The 24,626-nt window shown below is 44.2% G+C and overlaps 1 protein-coding gene across 3 annotated transcripts in view; it reads right to left on the bottom strand.

Moving 5' to 3' along the window:
• Positions 1–24,626, bottom strand: part of GINS1 (GINS complex subunit 1) — a 278,493-nt gene that overhangs the window by 212,940 nt on the left and 40,927 nt on the right. For all 3 annotated transcript variants that reach the window (XM_085612334.1, XM_085612335.1, XM_085612336.1), the window contains exon 2: positions 10,602–10,666. In XM_085612334.1, coding sequence (XP_085468460.1) covers positions 10,602–10,666 — 65 coding nt within the window. The remainder of the gene's footprint in view (positions 1–10,601; positions 10,667–24,626) is intronic.

The raw sequence follows: 24,626 nt of genomic DNA on the forward strand, positions 1-24,626 counted from the left end.
TATTTACAAAACGTGTCCAATCCTCAAATTCCAATTTGGAGGACAGCCCGGCAATATTCCAGGAGAGTAAATTCCCCGGGATAACCTCGGTACCTTTTGCCAAGCAATTGACAGGTGATGAAAAATCTAAAACAGGGAAATAATTAATACAGGTGTCCACGCTTACTTCTGATGCTGGGTTTTTTAACTCATAAAATAATAAAGGTATATCAGGAGGTATCCCATCAGGGGCCAGAGATAGAGCTTTGGGACTACTAAGTCAATCCACGTCTTCAAGGTTTGCTAATGCCTCATAGCGATTTCTGGTCAGAATGGGAGGATTAGGTCGATTACAAAGTAAAGCCCCAGAATTAATATTAGGAGCTATCTGTGTTCTAGGATAAAAATGTGTCAGTTCCCAAGTGGTAATAAAAGACCTCGTGTGATTTGTGTGCCAGTTAAGAATATGACTGACAGCTCTAGGGTCCCTAAAATTAATTAAAATGATGTCCCCATTTATTTTCTTTAATGTGGTTCCCAACCAAGGTAGGCGCCGAACATGTAAAATTTCCCCATTGATGTACGAGGGAAGAGGGCGGTTCTGGCCAAGCCAGTGGATTACCTTATTTTTTAACTGCAGATATCCCTCTGTTGTACCATCTTTTAAAGTAGGAACACCCGCAAGAACTACTACAAGAGGGACAGCCTCTGGTGGCAAATCGATAGAGAAGGGCCCACATGCTTTTGCAATAAGGGTTGAATTGGGTCCTTTTCTATCGCACATTGGACCTTTTTGTAACGGGATGTTTTCTCCCGGGTGATTGCTGGCATTGCTTAGGTTAATGGGTTGCATTAGATTGGGGATAGTAGTTCCATCTATATTGGTACTAATTACCTTATTAATACTCTGATGGATTTGGCAGATGGACTCCAGTGATGGTGTGATAAGAGATGGTTCAGCAGAAGCTGTAGTAGTAGGGGGTACTATATTTGGTTTTAGAGAGTCCGTAGTTATTACCCTTTTGTTACTCATTAGGAGTTCTACTTTCTCCAACCTCTTTTCAATTGTTTTAAGCCCTCCACAATAGGTGAAATGAGAGATTTCAATAGCTGATCTATATTTCCCATTAACTCTGTAAGAGTTGTATCATTTAAAGAACGAGATACAGACTTGCCTGGGGAAGATGTATTGATGGTACAAAGTGTAGAACCTTGGTCTGTATATGCCAGAGCAGATTTACGACTTTTTTTTTTTCTTTAACAACTCAGAGTCTATCTTTCTCCGTTTCCTAGGTAATGGGCCTATGGATTTAAATTGCCTAGATGGATTAACCTTATGCGGTAGAGGCATAATAACTTGTGATGATGACCCATTCGATACCACTGGCTCAACAGTTAAACTAAGGGGTACAGATGAAGCAATTGGGGACAAATCATTCAATGTCTCAGCAATGGTGACATTTCGAGACGATGTAGCAGAGTCATTATTACCTAAGAAGCAAGAAGTCTCCTTAGGAGAAAGCCCACTTGTATCTGGTAAAGTCATTGTATGAAAAGAGATCATAGGTGTGGGCGTACTTTTAATAAGTTCAATTGAATTACGACGTCTCGCTCTTAATTCTGCAAGGGTTGCCTCACGATCTGCACCCGAATTGACTTTAAATACATAGCCATCAAGGGTTCCCTTGTTAGCACAGTCAGCCATGTCAAGAAGACTAAAAACGTGCTTTACTAGTACAATGCATACAATGAAGAATAGGGAGCACAGGATAGTTATCACTATAAAACACAAAGTAGTATGCACGATAAAATAAGAACAGTACCAACTAAAGGCAAGAGAGTGAGCCCGGCCCGGCCTCCTTTGGCTCCTGAGGGCTACAGAGGGCCCGCCCTTTGCCCGGGCTTAGCCCGGCGTCGCCTGCGCGCGTCCCGCGACGCGGAGGGAGCCTCTGCCTTTTCTGCGCCTCCGGGCGCGAAGACAAACGGAAGTTGGCCGCAAAGCAGCCTGGGAGCTGTAGTCTCCCCCTGTCGCGGGTGCGATTGCGTTAGGCGCCGACAGAGGAGACACACAGCGTCAGCACCCCAGGAGCGGCAAGACGGCAAGAGGATCAGCGGCAGGTCCGCAGGTAAGTGTTGCAGGCACAAAGATTATCTCCCCCGCTCCACCGAGGGAGCCTCTGCCTTTTCTGCGCCTCAGGGCGCGAAGACAAACGGAAGTTGGCCGCAAAGCAGCCTGGGAGCTGTAGTCTCCCCCTGTCACGGGCGCGATTGCGTTAGGCCCCGACAGGAGACACACAGCGTCAGCACCCCAGGAGCGGCAAGACGGCAAGAGGATCAGCAGCAGGTCCGCAGGTAAGTGTTGCAGGCACAAAGATTATCTCCCCCGCTCCACCGAGGGAGCCTCTGCCTTTTCTGCGCATCCGGGCGCGAAGACAAACGGAAGTTGGCCGCAAAGCAGCCTGGGAGCTGTAGTCTCCCCCTGTCGCGGGCGCGATTGTGTTAGGCGCCGACAGAGGAGACACACAGCGTCAGCACCCCAGGAGCAGCAAGAGGATCAGCAGCAGGTCCGCAGGTAAGTGTTGCAGGCACAAAGATTATCTCCCCCCCAAAAAAATATGCTTTGTTACCCCAAAATTGAGTGATGGTGCCCACTTGTGACAACTACCTTGACAAATTAAGGGCTGGACACAGGGATGGAAGCAACGATGGGGTAAGCCTCCACATTATAAAATGGAAAACACTCCTTAGGCTTGGCAAGAAAAAGAAAGGCTCTTTTAGTGCCTCTCTGGTTGAGGCCATGAAGTACCAAAATGGTTATTTGCCGGAAAGACTGTGAAAGAGAAAATGATGCTCAAAAGATGAACAAGGTCTACAATCTTCCTCAGTTGACTTGCATTAAGATCAGGTTGTGGCCCATTGTTTCAAAATGTCGTTACAGAGCTCTGCAAAAAATGATGGAAGAGTTTCAGTGGAAGGTTTTTTATTTTTTTATCTTCCCTGCCACTTCTCCGCACCAAAGGCTACATCGTCGTGTCTAAAACAGGTGAATTAACTTACTGTCAAGCCTCTCAGGTTTACAAAAAGGGTGAAGAAAAATCCAAGGAAGGGTTCATGGAAAGTAGGTATGCCAGAGCCCCATCTTTCAGATGCAGGCTCATCCAGGTGGAGAGGTGTTGGTGGTGTGGGGAGCTGTGACATTGAACTCTGTGGTTTCAGGTGCACAAGGAGTACAATTTCATTACATCCACAACAGAGGAGTGATCTCATTATCAGAGCTTTGCAGAAACCTCAAACAGTAAGGTAAAGACAAAAAAAGAATAAACGTCACTAACCAAATCAAACTGTCCCAGTCAGTGAGGACACTTTTCTTCTGACTTGGTAAGCTATAACAGTCAATTTCTAAAGAGGTCAAACACATATGTAGTACTTTTCCACACTGCTGTTCAATTTGTCATTGTCATACAAAATATCTTCCATTAGACAGAATGCATTGACAACACTGCTAAATATTTCAGCCTCCAGCATGTTCTCGTCTTACAGCCCATAGGGCAAATATAGCAAGTTGTACACATTTTTTCTTTATAAATGGAAAGGTTAGAGGGGTTGGACACATTCTACTGCATAAAGGGAAAGGTTGGAGGGATCCACAGGTATCTGACCGACAAGGTTAGATTTTATTCATTAAAGTATTCTATTGGTAATGCATCTTCTTCCTCCGGCCCCTCCAAATACCGCTCCTCAGCCTTTGGCTCTAATACTGTGTCACATCTCATAAATTCAATATCCTGGCTGCTTGGGTTTCATTTTTCTTCGATATTTTTATTAATCTCCCTCAACAGCACAAGTTTTACATACATTTGTGGCAAAACATAAAAAACTATTTGAAGGAAACTAAAACATCCTGGACAACATTTTCAGGATCAATTTTGTTTTTAATTTGAAACAAAAAATGTAAGCAAGCAAATTAAGTTTAAACATTACAAAAGGTGACAAAACAGATATATTTTGTCGTACAGCTTGAGCAACCGAATAGACGGACAAACAGTATAGAAATGTACTACTGCAATGGCGAGCAACCTCTTTCTGGTGAGATTTGATGAGGTCACAGGCAGTTAGCAAAGCGTTATAAGCGATGCTTGTAAAACTGCCTGTGTAAAAATGTTCCTCTCTTTGTCCGTATCTAATACACAAACAGTAAATCAATGTTTAAAAGTTCAGTATGTATATGCCAAAGAGCAAGGAAGAGATTGTGATCCTGAAAGGAATGTGTAAATTGCATGGTAAATTGACTGATAGGTTTTGAATACCTACTCTTATGAACCTGGCAACTTTTTTGTTGTCCGATTCATCCATTAATATCAGCCTTGGATACATGTTGAAATGGCAGCCATATATAAGGCCACCTAATACCCATACTACAAATTATGGATTGCTCCTCTTCTAACAAAATGATCCTGGAAGGACTACACCACTTGGTGGGTGATACTTAAATACACTAGATAACCAATGAGGCAAAGGTTTCTTTAGTGACCGCCTTCCAACTGATATGCCTCCAAAGCACACAAACAACCATCTTGTGTACCACAAATGCCTAATTCTTAAAAGAAAAAATGGTAACAAGGTTTTTGTGGATGTTTGTTTCACGATGGTAACAGCTTTAAAATAAATTCTGGCAAAGAGACGAGTTGTTGAGATGTAAATACAAATCATCCTTCAGAACACGTATTTGTACTTGGGATCAAACTCGGGTGGATGACATTACAGTTACAAGAGTTGTCTTACACTTTCTAGTGGGATTGGGCAGTGTGTGGTTTTGTGTGGATGTGTAGTGAGTTACACACCTGTTATGCATCCCTTAATTTTTGGCAATGGACCAGATGATAGTGGATGCCATGACAATCCTCCCTGCGTAGCCAATCATAAGGATATGGTTTAAGACCCACATAGTTCTCAAGGGGCTAGAGTGGACACTTTCCCTAAATTGAACTCATCCAGACAGTGATGTTACATTTGTTGTTAGGCTACCTACGTGTCGTTTTTTGATGTTTTTCATGGAGAAGAAAAGGCCAACTCCAAGGAGTAAAATGCCACCTTTCCAGACAAGATGTTGACAGAAGCTAGCATATCTTTTATGAAAACCTCTTGACACAAGGCTGTGAGCACAGAAAATTCGAATTATTTCTGACACCCAAAAAAACGCAATACATTGCCATCACCAGTACTAAAGAGCGGCGCCAACTGAATGTTTCCTTAGAGGCAACAGGAGGAAAAGATTTCTCAAAATGGTAGACTACATTTACGCAGCCCCGGCAAGCACAATCCCTAGCTAGGAGAACCCAAATTAGTAACAGTACAAAAAACTGTTAAAGAAAAAAACGTGTCAGATGTCTTAGAATCCAGAGTGAACAGAGGAGAGGAAAAGAAGCAGATGTAACGCTTCTTCTCTTGTATGAAGACACTGAAGCAAATGGCGTATCTGGTTCAAGGATAAAAATGAGAGATTTCAGAGACACCCGGCGTCTACACCAAGTGACACTTTCTTGGCCTTCTCCTATTCCTCAGGGGACAAGGTCTGGGCGGTACAGGAAAGACTAAGGAGAGATCGTCTAAGGAGTGCAAAACTCAAATGAGCAAGTCTTCTATGGGAAACACGAGTGTGCCGTGCAGTGAGAGTTACAAATAAAAAACCTTTAGCAATCAAGCAGTTACGTGTCCTTGTACCTTTTCATCTATTCACGCTCTCATCACGTAATAGTAATCCATACCCCAAACCACTATTAACATTCTACTACCGGCATTAAACAAGCAGCATCTTTGCTGCCGCTACTGAATTGACCCAGACATTACATGCTATCTCATTCTAGCGACACAGCAGCTCAATCACGACTTTCACTCAGAAGGTACAGGTATAAATAAAATTGATCATATTTCACCCCACTAGTCACAGAGGTTTTTCAATCTTGGTAATCAAATCGCTATCCTATTCTATGAATCCCAAATCAGTGCGGGTTACACAGAGGACTTAATTTAATTGAGGTGTGTAACTGATTAATGGAGACAAACAAAATCATCCTTTTGAGCCAAATGTTTATAAGGCATCCATCAGTAAGCTCCAAACAAGCATACAATAGCCCACAAAATCTGGTTAAAATGTGAGGTAGGGACATACGCTCTAACAAACAGTAACAACATTGTTTGACTTTTCATACAGCTTTCACCAATCAAAGGAGCAATGGAGAGTGCTTCAAATTTTTCAATACCTAGATATAACACAGAAGCAAACAAACTCACTAAAACAAAGGTCTGGCTTAGGGGGTTGGAGGAGGGTTTGTGTGCAGGCGATACTAAAGAAAAAAAGTAAACTGTGTGTCCAAATATCATATAGAAATAATGTCCTATCTATAGCATTGTGTGTTTTGTGAAATGTGCTTTACCCTCATTAACTACATAAAGTACCTTTTCAGAAAGGTTAACACACACATGATCCAACCTCCTTGATGTCAGACCCTCCTCCTGCTTTGTGAAAAGAAATACTTCTATAGCAGGAAAACTAACAGGGGCTCCAAAGCTAATTGGGCGGAATACGTGGATTGGAACTTGGGAGAGGTATTTGGGGATGAAGATCACAGTTTCCATCATTTCATCTTAAATATCAATGGAACTGGTGGGTGGAAATACATTCAGGAAATACCCAAACCTCGATTCGCTAGTCACCTTGTCTCAAACCCCACCTGGGACAACAGAGCGTTCCTTTTTATGGAACCCAGTTTGATACTCTTTATGTTGCGAAAGAATATCATGCTGCACAAATTGGCTTCCTTGTGGTACATGGGAGGCTGACGTTTACTCTTCATTTACTTGTAGTTCATAGTTAGAGAACAACAAGTCCTTTCCATAAATTCAAAGGAAAATAACTCACCGAGCTAGCCTGTCTAGTATGAGGAACATTGTGCTAACGTTCTCACCTCCTCTACAGCTGGCAGCCTAGTGTGCTCGCCAGATATAACCGGATGAGTCTCAACCTGCCCTAACAGCTGGGCATACAGAAATGATTAAACAAATACCTTGCTCCACCATGTCCAAGATTACAGAAAAGGAGGGGACATTTTCACCATGGCATGATATGGATCTCAATGTTATGGTTGAGCTCTCCTTTTCCGAAATCATGAACCCCGCCACAGGTCCAGTTTAGCAAATGGCATTAGAGGAAAATATGGTACCAGAAGACCTACACGTTCTAGATTTGTTCTTGTGGGGAAGGAATTTTGTAGCTTGAACATAACCATTGCTTAAAGGATGAAGGAAAACTACACTGGCTTTGTATCTAGATCTGCCTTGCACCAGTATCCGTCTGAACAGGGGACAAATGGGAATAATTGTAAATGACACCATTGCCCCTAAACACACCTCGCTTGAGGGAGTTTTGGTTACCCAGTCTTCGTAAAACGGTAACATCGGCATTCTTGGCCTTCAGATGTGTTCAGTGACTACTCTCGCACTCTTTGGGAACACTATGGCAGTAAAACAGAGGAACAATAGTATAACTCTACTAATTTCAGTGTGCTGTGAGCCGCAACAAGAACATGCTTCTGTGAGTAGCCTTCACAATATATCTGCGAACATTTTTCTCTTGTTGTGCATCGTTGCAGAGGTCCTTGCTGTTGAGTCCTGGGATGTGTTCATTTCTCAAAGCCTCCACAGATATTGTGCTTGCTAAACCTTTTTTGTGATCTTGACATAATATCTAACCATTAAATTTTCATGTTGTAGACTCTTGCTATCCCTGCTCCGCAAAAGAACTTGCCTGCAAAGCAAACAGGTGACAGATATAGGGCATCAACTTAGCTTCTGACCACTGGCATTTACAGTCAGGGAAACAAAGTGAGCTCTACATTACCAAATTGAGGCTTTGGTGAGATCCATCTCTTTCGATTAGGATCATTCAAAAGGGAGACAGAGAAATACTTTCATGCAAATAACCAACCTATGGAGAGGGAGAGATAGATGATTTTCTGGAACTGTCCTGTCCAAGCTCTCTTACTTTTGTTTATCAAGACACTACTGAAGGTTTATGTGCAGGTGAGCATTGCAGATCAGGAATATGGAAGATAACGCCAGACCAAGAAAGGAATTCACTATCTTCACTATATAAAACCCAACTTGCCCTCAACAGGTGAGACAAGGAGAGAATGGACTCAGTCAGTCCCCCGAAAGAAGAATTTTTGGGGATTATTGTTCAACAAAATGATTCTGCTGTTGTACTGCTGAATTAGAGGGGGAGGGGAAAGGAATGGTGCCAGATGCACGAAATGAAGAGGATTAAGGAAATATGTTTCACTAGAAGTGAAACATTGAAAGTACTACACAATAGGTGTGGAACGGAAGACATGGTATCAAACCACATGTATAGCCCCTGGTTTAAAAAAAAAAAAAAAACAGGAAAACCTTGAAAAGGGAGAAGAATCACAAACCTATCCCCAACACTCCCTAAATGCAATGAGAAATAGCTGAAGTTAGAGCACTGATGTGAAATAATATTAATGATTCATACATCACGGTTTCAAAACAGAGCCCTTTTGCCACGATGGTATTAAAAACTGCACCCCGGAACCTCATATTCTTGGACCCAGATATTGATTTCTCATAGTTGAATGAAAGCTCCAAACTATGGAACAGTTTCACTATCTTTCAATGTTTAGTCAAGTTTTTCAGTTTATTGACACAATGCAGTTGTCCAGATAGGGTTAGTTTCTGGTCTTTAAAGACTAGTTGCAGAGAGGAGTTACAAACTAACGCCCAAATGGCAGAACCAGCAAGGCTATATGCATACTACCACTGAAAAGGTGGCTCATAATGTAGCTTTTGTGTAGCTGCAATTGCTTTGAGGTTCCCAGATAGCCATATGTTAGGTGAAACATGAAGATTTGCCTCCCGAATTTTGCTTTTATATGGCTGGAACAATTGTTCATACGTTTTTTTTAAATATCAATTGTATTCTATTTTTTTATAATATATATTTTATAAGCAAACAAGTCAGTACTACAGGCACCAGCAGCATTATAAAGTATGTTTATAAATAATATTGCAATCATATTTCAGGTGGACAGCAAGTTCATAGTTTACCTACAATTTGTATTGCTTGCAAAATCGGCATTTGCAAAACATATCTTCAGGGAGATATATGGACAGTCTTTGTCAGTTATGACTATAAGCACTTGTGGGACTGATAAAATGAAAGCCCTAGATAACAAGCATTGGTAAAGGCAATACTTGTTGCTTTTCCAACCTAATGGCATTGAAAACATTTTGAAAGAGCGCAGAGAAATGTATTTGACAGGAGAAAAGCACACAAGGGGAGAGCTGGAAAACACCTCCACTTTCACGGAATTTTGCAACAAAAAAGAAAAAGATAGTTCCCTAAAAGAAAGCAATTGAAGGATACAAATTAGCCAATCGAAAGGACTGTAAAGAGGATGTTCTCTCAGGATTTACAAAATATTCACGCAGAATGTATGAACTTAACCCCAATACTGGCTACATAAACTCACAACAGATTTACTTAGCATGACAGTCACCCTGGTGGGGTTTATAACAAAGGTACACATGTATCTGTAGTGCACACGCTTACACCAAAGATAGCCTCTTGGCATTAGCTACAGATGACAAATGTTTATTTGTTATCGAGATCAACAGCACTAGTTTTATCAGCCTGGGCTGGGTGGAATGCTGAGCGGAGCGGAATTGCAGGAATTTACAATCATTTACACTTTAGCTTGATTTTCGAAACACGACTGATGCACAGGCATAACCGTCTGCATTAGTATAGATGCAATTTATAGAGTAAGTGCGAGAGCTTACAGTAAATCGTTTTTCATCATGTCAACGTCAACTAAAAAAACTGCTCTGAGATCTGAAATAGATACTCTCAAAAGAATGAACTTGTCAAGTGTAAATGTTAAGAAACCGGTTTGCCAAATGTTGAAACTTCTTTACTTCGAAACAGACGCAAGAGAGACAAGGGGCAGGGTTACGGAAGTGCCCTGGGGGAACAGACGCTTGTGCCGCCCCTTCTGTAATACAGATAGACCCACACAAATGAGAGAATCCCTTTGCCTCTGCACCTGTCCTGAATTAGGGACGCAGGCGCAGAGGCAAAGAAGCTGTCAGAAGGCGCACTGGCCGTGCGCCACCAGATGGCAGCCCTCTGGAGGGTCCACCAGACATACCCTTGCAGACAGGTGCAGTTACTCACTGCACCTGCCTGTAAGGGGATTTCTGACCCCTCTTAAAAAGGCAGGTGGGTGAAGCCTGCACAGTGAAACAGGGAGCGGCAGCTGTTTTTCACTTGAATGCGCTGTCCCCAGGGCATAGCGATTTCGTGGCTGACCCCACGCAGCGTATTTCAATGTAATGGAGCGCATTTTCCCTGTTGGCATCTGGCATACGCTTTTTAAGGTGCGCCGTGGCACAAACAGGGCAATTGCACCCTATTCATAATGTCATCTAGGGCGCACGGTTACACTTATTAAGCTTTGTAGTTTTTCCTTTCACCTACTTCGGAAGTTAACTTGCATTCTTAAACCTACTGAAAAAATCAGCGCGTGAAAAAGAAATGGACTTACACATCCCCCTGGTTCTGTTCATACAAAGCTTTCATCTCTTCGAGAACCTGTCGTACTCCATCTTCCTGGAATAGAAACGAATAAGAAAATGTAAGAAAAAATGCAAGCCTTCTAACCTAGTTATTTGACAGATTGCTTTAACAAGCGAGGCTGCTCAGTCAGTGTGTCTGAGTTCCCTAATCCTACACTGATTTACCAGGGATATATCTTCCATGTCCCCTGGTAATACTTGGACTCAGTGTTACCGATACTTCTGATATTTGGTGAAATTACTGCCTCTATAACACCGAGCCACTTATGAGGGCCTAAAATGGTTGGCAATTTGTGCTGGACTGTTCATAGTGGAGCAGGGTCAAGACTGATTTGCATGTGGCTGGGTCCAAACTTAGGTGGCATGGTGAGCAAAAGAACAATGGGTTGGGATGCCACCCGGAGTCATTGCCAATGGTTAGGCTTATTGCAAGCATCCCTACCATCCCCTTTTGTGTTCCACCTAAACTTATCAACTGTTCCCCTGGGTAACACGACTATGCTAATGCAGCATATGTAAGTACAGTATGTACTTGTATGTGTTATCTTATACTTCCAGAGTTGTTCCCTGATTGTGACTAGTGCCCGAGAGAGATGTCCATCTACTCAGACGGTTATATGCAGAACACTTTACTTAATGATTTTTCACTCTATGTAGAAGCCCGGTTTCCTGAAACAAGTAAATAACCCTTTTCAATCTCCATATCCAGGAAATGGAAAAACAGCCCCTTACCCAGACCGCTCAACTCTCTTTCAAGTCGAGAAAGAGCTGAAACAGCTCCTCCTCAAGGAACACTACATCTTCAAAAAGTGTTGTAGCACCTTCCAGGTCTAAGACTCCCTACCTCTTTTTCGAAATTGCTCTCCGATTACATTTTTTGCCTCTAGCCTTCTAAAGCCTTCTGCTGTCGTTCGCTAGATTCACATAGAAAAAAAAATCACATAATAAAAATGCATACTACGTATCGCACTGTACAGAAAAATGTATAGAACTCAGCTCGTAATTCATATGTGAAGGGCACATAGCTGACCAAAGAAGGGCCAAAAGAAAACGATTTTCATCAATTAAAATAAGTGTTTAACACTATCGTTAGGTTGTGTTAATTATTTTGAATTGCGTAGCAAATGTTTAGTCCCTACTGTCATCCCATCTCGGGCATTTACTCATGTCAAGGTTTGTACCCTGTCCCCATGGAGTTAAAGGAGTGCCCCATACTTTGTATGAGAAGGTGTTCCCAACAGGTTGATATAGCTAGCAAAGTCCCCCATTCCTGGTGTGCTGTCCTGCTGGAATTGGAGTTTGTATTTCCAAGGATTTTCTTCACCACATTAATGCTGGTTTCTGCAGCAATCTTTTGGGGAAAGGACAGAAAACCACTAATGTGTTGGTACTTTAATCAATACAATGCCAGATGTAAAGGTTGCCAACACTGTATGTACAAATACATTGTAAATTCAATTTTCATTGCTCAATGAGATGCACCAATTTGTTACCATATTAATAAGATCAACAGGAAATTGTTTATATAAAAAAAAAGTGTTGGTACTTTACTGCGTGGTCCCTTGATTCTGAAATCTCGGTTTATAAATTCTAGGTCTTTAAATCCATCAACCACTGAAGAATAAAAGGCCACCTAAATACTGATGATATTCAAACCTCTGGCCTGCTGGTTGCTCACATATTTTCTGCCCTAGAGGCATTGACTAACTGTCCATCTTACCAGATAGGTCACATTAGTTTTTCCTTCTCAGTGCCATAAAAATGTTCAGAAATTAAGTAAACCTTTGTCCAGGCTCACGCTAACACATGACGAAACTCCATTTGAAAGTCCAGGCTTACCAAAATTGAAGCTGTGGACAGTTTCTCTCCAGTACACAAAAATAAACCATACAGTGGTCACTGTTATACAAGTCTTCTTTTGCACAAGGAACCGACGGCTCCAAAGTTAAGCATTTAGACACCAGATCACATTCTTAGGAACCACATGTGTAAATAGTTGAAACTTTAAAAATAAGTAGCAAAAAAGCAGAGAACAATCCTTCACTTCTATGTGGCGCTATAGAAACAAGTCAATGGTTATCATTCCTCTGAGGAAAAGTGTGATTCCTGGGTGCTGCCAGGACCCAAATAGTACATTTGTTTGCTTACAATGTTTTGAGATGTTTAGCAAATGTGTTCTACAGCAATCCTCATTCTGTGCCAAAAAAACATTGGAACAACTGAATTATAGACAAAAACTCCTTTGGCACAAATGAGCTAGTAATATTGAGTTTAAATTACAACATACAACTGTCACAATGTTAGCACATTTAGATCAGGAAATTTAATTTGCCATTTTACTTGAGGAAAATGAATGCTTGACAGGAAGTCATAGTGTGCCCCGTAAGTCAAATGGGCAAGATTTGAACTATATACAATATTGGGTAAAAAATTTAGAAAAATAAGGTTCTAGATTAAGCTTTTCCATGGAATGACCCACTCCCTTAACGTATAAAATACTGTTAGCTGTAAATGATTTGCTTTTTAATTTTTAATTTTACCAGTTTATTGAACATTTTCATAAGAAAGCATTACAGAAATAAAACAAAAACAAGGCATGAGAAGTAGAAAGGACAGTGGTATTTCACGTGATACATGAGAAGCCAATGAAACACAGTCGTAGATCAAATACATAACAATGTGGAGGTACTGGAGGTAAAATCCGCTAAATTCATTGTTAAATCTAGCAGCCATGCTTAGCTTCCATGTAGTAGTGGTGGTGTACTACCCACATGAAAGGAGAATAGAGTGGAAAGTGCAAGTTAGAAAGAGAGTTAGCAAAAGAGAGTAGAAGTGAGGGGGTGTATACCAAGATCCTTATTGTGGGGATAAGGTAGTTATATAGTATTCAACTAAGGACCCGGATCAGGAGGTGTGTTGGTCTGTGAATAAACGTCCATGGGTAACCAACGTTGTCTGGATCTGGTGTGGTTATAGTTTTGGTTGAGAATAATGTTGTCCGTCAATCTGAGAAAGCATACACAGGCCCACCAAGTGTGACAGGAGATTGATATGACCTTCCAACCACAAAGGATCATTTTGACCCCTAATGTGAGTAGTAAGCCGAATATTAGGAGTTCTGCTTTGTTAAGTGAGGGGGAAGGAATAATCCAAGGGCCTAAGCATGTGTAGATTGGGTCCAGTCACCTTACAGTGGACAATGTTGTTGATGGTTTTATAGATATCTTCCCAGTATGAGTGGAGCATAGGACAAGAAAATAGCATGTGTTGGAGGGCTCCTACTCCAGCTAAGCAGTTATAAGACCTAGTTTGAAGAGTTTGCCCGAGGTCCAGAAGGATCTATGTAACAGCCAATATTTACATTGTGAAATGATGGGGGACATTTTAAGCTTAGTTACGTGTTTTCATATACAAGACCAGTTTTTCTCATCCAGGTGGGTGTATCCTTCTTTGAGGTAAGGGGCAGACCAGTTGTTTTGAGATTTTTGTATGGTATTGGGAGTGTGTTCCTGTAGGATTTTATAAAGTTTAGAAGCTTGGTGATCTTGAAATGTGATTATGGTTCGTTTTCTTAGAATGCTAGGGTTTTGCAGCTTCCAGAAGACTTGGTTTTGGTTTATCGCAACTTCGAGTTTAAGGAAGTTGTAGAATTCCTTCTCAAGGATGTTAAAATCAGTTTGCATGTGTGAGAAAGGGATGGACGTATTGATCACATCCTCAATGTACTAAATGTTATGTGATGACCAAGTGTGTCAATAGAGAGTTTTACCGTCAATTTTTACTAAAGGGTTATGTCACATCAAGGCGTAGGAGGAGTACTTGACTTTGACAACACATTTGTTGTCTAAGTGTTTAACTGCCATTATCGGGTCTCTGATTATATTTGAGAAGTGTAGGAGTTTAAAGTGTTTCAAGGAGATAGCTGCTAAGGGATGGAGGGTAAAGAGTCCTATCTTGATCTCTGCCATGATGGAGAGGGGGAGCAGTGTATTTGACTGTAGCCAATGTATAGATTGTTGAGTATGATTGCCAGTTGAAGTTTGCCGAGGTTGGAAAGACCTACTCTACATTTCTCTTTGTCCAGTAAGAGAACTTTGGTTGGGATTTTGGGTCTTTTACTGTGTCAAATAATTTGAATGATAGTCTTATTGGGGAGTTTAAAAAAGATAGTTGAGAGCTGTAATGGGAACATGCTTATTATGAAGTTTACTCGAGGTGCTATTAGCATTTTGGTGCAGTCCAGCCTGCCCCACCAAGTCATGTGCTTGCGTGACCATGTCTCAATAAAATCTTGTATTTTTTTAAGGAGGGTGTTTTCAATATGAGTGCAGGAGTCTGCCAGTGATTTACAGAGTTGTAGTTGTAGGTGTGCAGAGTGGGTTTAGAGGGAAGACCTCTGTTTCGGAAGAGATGAGGACATCATCGGCTCAGAAGGGGATGCCTTTTATGATGGTATTATGACGTAATTCAGTTAGGAGAGACTCAATGGCTAGGAAAAAGAGTAACAGGGACAGGGGGCAGCCTTGCCTGGTACCTTGGGATAGTTTAAATCTATCAGATAAGGATCTATTTACCCGGGCTCAAGCCTATGGTTTGTCATAAAGTACAAATACCATTCGCTTGAAGGTCAGGCCTAAGTTGAACTTGCGGATCACCAATGTTCGGAAAAGCCAAGACACTTTCTCAAAAGCCTTTTATGGCTTCATAAAGGGAAGAATTGCTTTCAACAATATCAGACTCTTTGCTCACGTTTTAGAAAAGCCCTGTTGCATCATTCCATGGCAGTAGGATGGTTAAAGTCTCCTCCTAATTATATTTGAGCCATTTGATATTTCCTTTTACTCTTATAATTATGTGGACCCAAAATGAGGGGGAATCAAAGGTGGGCGCATTGGTGTTTACAATTAATAATTCCTGATTGTGTTTGGATATTTGTGAGATGACCCATCTACCTTCTGTGTCGGGTATGTTTTTGATAGCTTTAATGACTGCCAATCTGGCAATAATAGTGCCAACTCCTTATTTTTTTGTCGGAGTCAGGGAAGCATGCCAATTCCTCGTACCAATTATTTAGGGGGTTGCGGGCAATAGCCCCATCTATTCTGGTCTCTTGGAGAAAGAGGATATCGCCTTTCAGTTTTAGGCAATATTCTATGATTTTCCTTCTTTTGAAAGAATGATTTAGCCCTTTCGTTCGTGTTTAATGAGAGAATCTTAAGGGTTTTGTTAGGCATGATATATGCTGGGGGTCTCAGTGGAGTTTGAGATGTTCTGAGACGTCAATGGTGTAATTTAGGTTGTGGCACATAATGCAGGGTGAGGGACAGAATGGATTTAGATGGTTAGGCTTGGGATACCCCCATGAGGGAGAGGGTAGGGAGGAAAGGAAACCAAGAACAGATAAGGGAGGAAAGAGAAGAATAAATAGAGAACCCCATTTCCCATTCCAAGACGGAAAGTGGGGTATTGGAAGCCACAGATCCGCCCTTTGAGAGCTTGAAATGGGAGTGGGGGGGCAGCGGGGAGAGTTGGGTTAGTGGTAAGCAGGAAGCAACAGGAACACAGAGACGGGAAGCTACCTTTTAGTGCCAGTCATTATTAACAATATTTGACAACTAGTAGAGGACTGGGAGCAACATCTGGGCTGCTGGTTTGCATAGGTTACTTGTGAACAAACATAAGTTATAGAAACATTTCAAACGTCTAAGGCCTGCACCAGAGGAGACAACACCATAGCTCAATTAACTAGTTCAAAGTTATGTTCATTGTTCACCAGAGATTTAATTAGAGGTCTGATTAATTAGAGAGCTGATGTTTATGGAGTAGAGCCGCCCTAATACCGTACATGCATCAACTGGAAAGTAAAATGTAAGATAGGCAGTTACATACACCTTCACATAAAACTTGCCTTAATTATAAATTGAGAAACCTGCTGTTGTGAATGAATACAGCAACTGCGACAAGTTCAGCCTGGTAGAGGTGAGGCATTCAGCAAGGTGAACAAATTTGAACATATTTGAAAATTATTTATTCGACCATTACCAGATAATGCCATGTGGGTGGTGAGATGGTGGTTGAGTCAGTGATTGTGTCAGACTGAGGTTTGATGCAACCATTTGCTATGGCGTCATCTAGCTGGGATGTTGCGATTTACCTTTTTTTTTTTTTAACGTTTCAAGTCACATTTATGTTTTTGCTTTCCAAAACCTTTATTCTATTTTATAACATAGACAGTAAGGACAAAGCAAAATTAATACATAAATGAGATAAATGACATAATTCCATTTGTACTCGGCATGGAAATGCATTCAATGATACATCAAACATTGTAAAGAGTTAGTCATTGAATCTAACAAGGGTTTTTGGTGTTCACGAATTCATAGAGCTCCGTGTATTTTTAGCGAGGTCCTAAACTAATTTGACTAATTCCCAGTATAGTAATTGCAGTTAAAGTTACGTTATTATCTACTGGCGGTAGCCAGTAGATAGTTATAGTTAGGACCTATTTTCCATAGGAAATCCGCATCATTCTATTTGGAATAACGTTGGCGCCGGTTGATGAATCCTCGCGAACTTTTCCAAACTTTTGGCCAGCTCCGCTCCGCTCCTACCCTGTAAGTTTTGCGGTGATCCGTCAAGCGGGGGCCGAGAAAAAAGGGGGGTCCCAAACCGCGCTTTCCCCATGCAATTTCCCATAGGATCTGTTGTCGCAGCTACAGCCCGAACAGCTGAACGGAATGACACCAAATTTGGCAAAGAGGTAGTCCTCAGTTCGGACTCGTGCCTTTTGCATATATGGTGTGAATCCGTTCAGTAGTTCCTGAGAAAATTAGGGTAAAAAAGTTAGTGATATCTATGGCCACGGAGGATCCGCGGACCGTACCCGCACCATAAGCGCACCCTCCCCGAACCGAGCGCGCACCCTCCCGATCGCGCTGAATGCTAATTGGCTGTCAAGTGTCTCTCTACATTCGAAACCAGAAACTGTTGGCGGCCATTTTCTGCCTCGGTAGAAGCGAGGCTGAAGAAGCAAGGGGAATAAGTGTGTAAAACATATAAAGGGGGCAGAGTGGAAATACTCTGACCCTCTAGAGGTGCTTAGGGGGTCCTAGAAGGACCCCTTGGGCCCCCCTTTTTTTAAAAAAACAAACGGCGAAATACGAGCACGGTGCGCGCATCCTAACGCGTTGGGTGCACGGATTCTCACGCGTTGGGTGCGCGGATCCATGGCAATGTTTTTTGAAAAAAGACAAGAAATCATTGGTTGTATGACTACTTTCTACACTGAAAGGTAGGGTGCATATTTCTGTTTTTTAAAGGTATGATTCTTATTGGTTAACAAAAACAGATTGTAAAGAACATTATATATGATAAGCTGATTGTCAGGAAGGACCGAGCGTCTCTCCGCCCTGGCCCGTATTCCACAACCCCGAACACCCGCCTACCGGCACTAGGACCCAGAGTCCGGAGACCCGGCAAGCCATCTTCGGAAAAATAAACAATCCCTTCCGTGTGCCGCCCCTACAGGAATCGCTCGCACAGTTCACGAGAGGAGGTGGGAGTGAACCCGGAAGTGATTTCGGGAACGAGAAGAAAAGGGACCAATCAAGTGACAGACGGCGCGAAGAAGCTGGAGAAAGGAGGAAGTACACAGAGGACGAGGCGACGAAAGAGGAAAACGCGGAGTACGAAGAAGACGGGGAAATCGAAGAAACCCAAGACAAAGAGGACGAAGAAGACGAGAGGTGGTGTGAGGATTGGTGGTCACCTCAGGAGGAGGCTGGAGAGCGGCCGCAACTCGGGAGGAGAGTTGCGGCGGAGCCGGTGAGTGGTGCGGGACTGGGGAAGGGAGACGAGGGTGGGGTGGACAAAGAAAGGGGAGGTGGGGGATAGTGTTGGAAAGGGAGAACGAGGGCATGCTTGAAACACATACTCCTCGTGCACTGACCCCTCCCTGTGAGTAGACCAACAGCGCTAGCGAGACGACCAGAAAGAGAAGTCGATAACCCCCGTGTGTACTGTAAAATCCCCTTCATCCTATTTGCGTAGATTGAGGTTTCTTACCCTCACGAGTTGCACTTCCCCGCCCGAAAGACGCACATAGTCACTCCTGGGTTTGGTGAAGGAACTATCCTATCAAAAGCGGCATATATTATAAAACTGACGGCTCCTTTTTCTTTTCATGCTCATGAGCCTCCGGGGGAACACCACACTCCAAGAAGAGGAACCATCAAGAGAGGGACCTACTGAACGAGACGCCCGGGCAGAGAAAGAAGAGAACACAGAAGACACCGAGAACTTCTCCGTATCCCCAACCCCATTAAGCGTAGCCTTGAATAAAAATCGCCGATTGTCATCCTATATACAACCTCCTCGTCTGTTTATCCGACCTGCCCTCCCACAGGTGGTGGCAGAAGTGGGATCATCCGGAGACATGGAAGCTGTACTCGCCAAGATGGCCGAAAACCAAGAGAGCCTGGGTAAGGCTATGGAAAAGTTCTTGTCAGTAGTAGAACAGGACAGAGGAAAGTTACAACAGGTGCTGTCTGAACAAGGTCAATCACACGATACAGCCATGGGGAAACTCGCGGACGCTATTGGACAACAGAGGGGCCCAAGCACCTTACCATCGGTCATTCTACAAAAATACGTGACAGGAGAAGATCTGGATTATTTTTTCAATAATTTCGAGAGAATGGCAATGGCGGCGGCTTGGCCAGAAGAGAAATGGGGCCAATATCTAGGGCCTTTGCTATCGGGAGAACTACAGGCGTCTTACCAAGAAGCCAACATTCAAGGAACTACTCCCTACGCCGAAATTAAACGTTGCATCCTGGAAAGGTTGGGGGTAGACGACGATACCTATAGGATACGATTCAGACAAATAAAGGAGGGTCCCCAAGAAACTCCCAGAGCATTGTATTTCCGAGTAAAAGATATGGCGGATAGGTGGCTGAAGCCGGCCACCACCACCAAGGAAGAGATCATGACGAAAGTATATTTGGAACAGTATCTGTCCTCGCTCCATCCACCCATTCAGAAATGGGTAAGACAACATGCCCATCTTACTTTGGAAACAGCCGTGGAGATCGCAAGTGCCTATAGTAGAGCCCAAGATGGACAAAAAGGGCGGGAGGAAATTCCATGGAGAACTGGGGTCAGCGGGCCCCATCGTCCACCTCGACCACCCTGGAGTCGAAAACCGGAACCGGCGGTTCTTGTTCCTGGAACCCCGGTGTGAGAAGTTGGCCCGGTATATGATGCTCACTAGTTAAAGTGATCACCTTGTACCATGCCAAGCAACCCTTATGGTGTGGTTGTAAGTCAACCTTTTCGGACTAGCTGCCCTAGTGGTAGCGTAGGCTAAGCAGTCTTTGAGGCTAAACTCGTGAAGCGTGTTAAGCCAGCTGTTTTACCAAATGCAACCCCCTTTTATACCAATGAAAGGACACCACACAGATATATATTCAAAATATATATGTATTTATTTCTCAAAGTAACCCCTAGTCTCTTTATGAGCACAGGAGCACAAATCGTCAAACAAGATTATCACAGAATACACAGAAGTTGCACGTTATATGGATAGGCCCTGGTGGCCACTCAAACCATATACTAAAATAGTGGTATAAGTACCACGAACAGAAAAGGAAAAAGGCCTAGGGCCTCTAGAATCGCTGGGCCTACAAGGAGCTAACGTCAGTTAGTGACCAGGAGGTCCACGGGTGGCGTGTGCAGAGCAAATAGTCACACGCGTGCTCCCATAGGTTTCAATGGGAGCGTAAAAAGTACAAAGTTACTGCAAAGGAGATCTTCCGGGTTGACTAGGAACTTAAGATTTGGAACACAGGCACTAGAGATGTATTACTACACATGGGCACCGGAGTACCAGCTTTACCTCACCCACAGGAAGCGGGTGCATAGGCCTCAAAGTGCGTCGGGTTTCTTCTATCTGTTCCGTTGAGCCTGGGACAAAGATGCTGCAGGCGGTCGGTCCGGGAGAGATGCAGTGGATCCAAGAGTGGATCGGAGATGTTGAAGACCTGTAAGCAGAGGGGACAGTGTTCACAGTCACTAGCCAGTGACCAGCGTGGCACCAGGTGGGTACCAGGCGATGTCGGGTGCAAACAGGAAGGAAGGTGTAGCTTGACTCTGCAGCCACGTGGTCCCTGAAGGTCGACGACGTCCAGGAGTCGAGTCACGAGCTGTCCCACGCAGGCTCTCGCTGTCGGCGGTGTCGGCGACTTGATCGAAGCAAACAAGCCTTGGCAAAAGCAATTGTTGTAGGCAAGGAGTTTAAGCTGATGGTTCTGACCAGCAAGGTCAGAGGAACTGCTCCTTTGGAGGGGAGCAAGGGCCAGTCTGGAGCAACCAGACCAGCGGTGTTTGTCGTAGATTTCGTCGCCAAGATGGCCACTAGCCAGCGGGCCAGCAACCGGTTAGGCGCGTCGAGTGGCAAAATGCAGAAGGGCCCCACGCAGATCGTGGAGATGCTGGAGGGCTCACCTTTGGTGCAGATGCTGCTCGAGGGTTGGGCTTCTCAGGACCCAAAGCACAACTTGGAGGGAGCCTCGGTTGTTGCACTGGTCAGCTTGTCGTAGTCGTTTCAAGATGGCTGGCTCCACGTGTCTCGGTGCCTCCACGGGTCTCCTCTTTGCAGGGACTGTGGATCGGGCGGTGAGAGGTCTGGAGGTCCAGGTCTTGTCAGTCTCTGGGCTCGGGCTCCGGCGGGAGGCGGCGGCAAAGCAGACGTTGATTCGCTGGATGGTGCTTGCGTTAGCAAGGTGGTCACTCCCTGACCACAGGGGAGATTTTCTTCAGTCTTCTGTGCAGCAGAATGTCGAAGTTCCCGTCTTCTTCTTAGTTTCAAGTTGATTCCAGGATGTCTGAAGTCTTAGGACACAGCTCCTACCTTTATTCGGATTCTAGGGGCCGGACTACCTGCTAGGTCCCTCCCTATGGGTGGGACCAGGAAGGGGGGTGGTTACACCCCCAATCCTTTGTCCAGCTCGCCCCAGGCCCGGGACTGGTGTGCCCCAGGACCGGTTTGAACTGGCCTATGCACCGAGGCTCCTTGTGAGCCACAGGCATGTCTGGTTCCTTCCAAGCCCTACCTGACCAATACACAAAATCCTGTCTGGGGTGGTGCACGCACCTCCCCTGGCAGGAAACCCTTTGTCCACACCTCCCAAGCTGGAAGGACTCCCAGCAGCAGGAGGGCAGACTTGTGTCTGTGGTGGCAGCATCCATTTTGTGGAGCTGAGGCTATGTCTGATTTTACCCGGGTTTCAGGTACTGTACATGTCGTGTCCCTCTAGAAGGGTGGAATGCTAACCCCGTCGCCAGAATTGGCGAGGGGTTAGTATTCCAATTCGTATGACACCTTACTCGACATGTTTTGATAAAGCCAAACCAAAGATAGCATTTAACCGCGAGGTTCATAATGCACTTAAGAGTATATGGTATGACGATATCTGGAAACAGTAGAAGGAAGTTGTTCCGACCACTGCAGACAGGCTCAGCTCATGCCAGAGCACCATCTCACATGGAACCAAGCACTCTGCCTTCAGGATTGTTAAGGCCTGCTATAGGAGTGACTTATAGGTTACCAGGTGTTCCATTTAAGGTTAGGTATAGGTATACTACACCTAAGTAAGAGGTGATTACACCAACTTACCCCAGCTGAGTGATCAGCCAGTTGTGTCAAATCGTTAGGCCAAGCCTGGGGTGGCATAATACATGCTGCAGCCCTTGGCAGGCCTTGGGTACACCAATGCCCTGGGTACCTAGTGTACACTGGTACAGGGGCTGACAGGGTGATCCACTTCCAATTGGGTATGCACCTAGGGTGCATAGTTTTAATTTAGTAGAGAGAACAGCAGGCTGGGGGTCTGATTGGCAGGCCCACAGCCTCAATATGTCAAAAACCAGTGAAGCAAAAAGTAAAAATTTGGGGTGACCATAGGATAGCAGACCCTACTCTCCTACACAACCCCCCCCCAAACGCTGGGACATTAAACTAGCCTTGACCAGTCTCGTCTTCATGTCCTAAGTGGAAGTACCTGGAGAGACCATCTGCATTCCCATGGTCAGTACCTGGCCGGTGCTCCACTGTAAAGTCCATCCCCTGTAGGGAAATGGACCACCTAAGCAGTTTGGGGTTTTCACCCTTCATCTGATTTAGCCACAAGAGGGGCTTATGGTCGGTCTGAATCTTGAAGTGAGTGCCAAACAAGTATGGCCTCAGCTTCTTCAGGGCCCACACCACAGCAAAGGCCTCCCTCTCAATAGCTGACCAATTCTTCTCTCTGGGGGTCAACCTTCTGCTAATAAAAGCAATGGGTTGGTCTTGACCATCTACATTAAGTTGTGACAGCACAGCTCCCACACCCAACTCAGAAGCATCTGTTTGGACAATAAACTCTTTGGAGTAGTCAGGACTTTTCAGGATAGGTGCAGAGCACATGGCCTCCTTCAGGTCATCAAATGCCTTTTGACAGCTTACTGTCCACTGAACCTTTTTGGGCATCTTCTTGGATGTCAGATCATTAAGAGGAGTCACAATGGACCCATAGTTCTTAACAAACTTCCTGTAATACCCAGTCAAGCCCAAGAAAGCTCGAACTTGAGTCTGGGTGGTTGGAGGGGACCAATCCTTGATGGACTGTATCTTACTCTCCAGTGGTTGAACTTGGCCCCCACCTACAAGGTGGCCCAAATACACAACCTTACTCTGCCCTATCTGGCACTTAGTAGCCTTGATAGTGAGGCCTGCCCTTTGCAGAGCCTCAAGAGCCTTCTTCAGGTGGATCAGGTGATCCTCCCAGGTGGAACTAAAGACAGCAATGTCATCAAGATATGCTGCGCAAAAGTCATCCAACCCAGTAAGGACTTGGTTCACCAGCCTTTGGAAGGTGGCAGGTGCATTCTTCAGACCAAAGGGCATCACCACAAACTGATAATGCCCACCTGGGGTTGAGAATGCTGTTTTGGCCTTAGACTCCTCAGCTAATCTGATTTGCCAATAGCCAGCTGTCAAGTCAAATGTGCTCAAAAACTTTGCAGAAGCTAGTTTGTCTATGAGCTCATCTGCCCTTGGAATAGGGTGTGCATCTGTCCTGGTGACAGCATTGAGTCCTCTGTAGTCCACACAGAACCTCATCTCTCTCTTGCCATCTTTGGTGTGAGGTTTGGGGACCAGAACCACTGGGCTAGCCCAGGGGCTCTCTGAGGGTTCAATGACACCTAATTCCAGCATTTTATGTATCTCAGCCTTTATACAGTCCCTGACGTGGTCAGGTTGTCTGTAAAGTTTGTTCTTTACAGGCAGACTGTCACCAGTGTCCACAACATGGGTACACCAGTCAGTTTGACTAGGTATCAAGGAAAACATATGTGAAAATGATTGTAGAACCTGTCTACATTCAGTCTGCTGATGGGCAGTGAGGTTGCCTCCAAGGGTCACTCCTTCAACTGAGCCATCTTCAGGGTTCTGAGACAACAGGTCTGGGAGAGGGTCACTCTCTTCCTCCTGTCCCTCATCTGTAGCCATGAGCAAGCCCATGTCTGCCCTGTCAACATATGCTTTAAGCCTGTTAACATGGAGTACCCTGTGGGGACTCCTGGGAGTTCCTAGGTCGACCAAGTAGGTGACCTCTCCCTTCTTTTCCAGGATTGTATGGGGTCCAGACCATTTGTCTTGGAGTGCTGCTGGGGCCACTGGCTCCAACACCCATACCTTCTGTCCTGGCTGATACTCAACCAAGACAGCCTTTTGGTCATGCCAAGCTTTCTGTAAGGCCTGGCTTGCCTCAAGGTTTTTAGATGCCTTCTCCATATACTCAGCCATCCTGGAGCGGAGACCAAGTACATAGTCCACTATGTCTAGCTTAGGCTTTTTGAGAGGTAACTCCCATCCTTCCTTCACCAAACACAGTGGGCCTCTCACAGGGTGCCCAAACAACAATTCAAAGGGGCTTTAGCCAACTCCTTTTTGT

Source organism: Triturus cristatus, chromosome 6 (assembly GCF_964204655.1).
Source record: "Triturus cristatus chromosome 6, aTriCri1.1, whole genome shotgun sequence".
Lineage (NCBI taxonomy): Eukaryota > Metazoa > Chordata > Amphibia > Caudata > Salamandridae > Triturus > Triturus cristatus.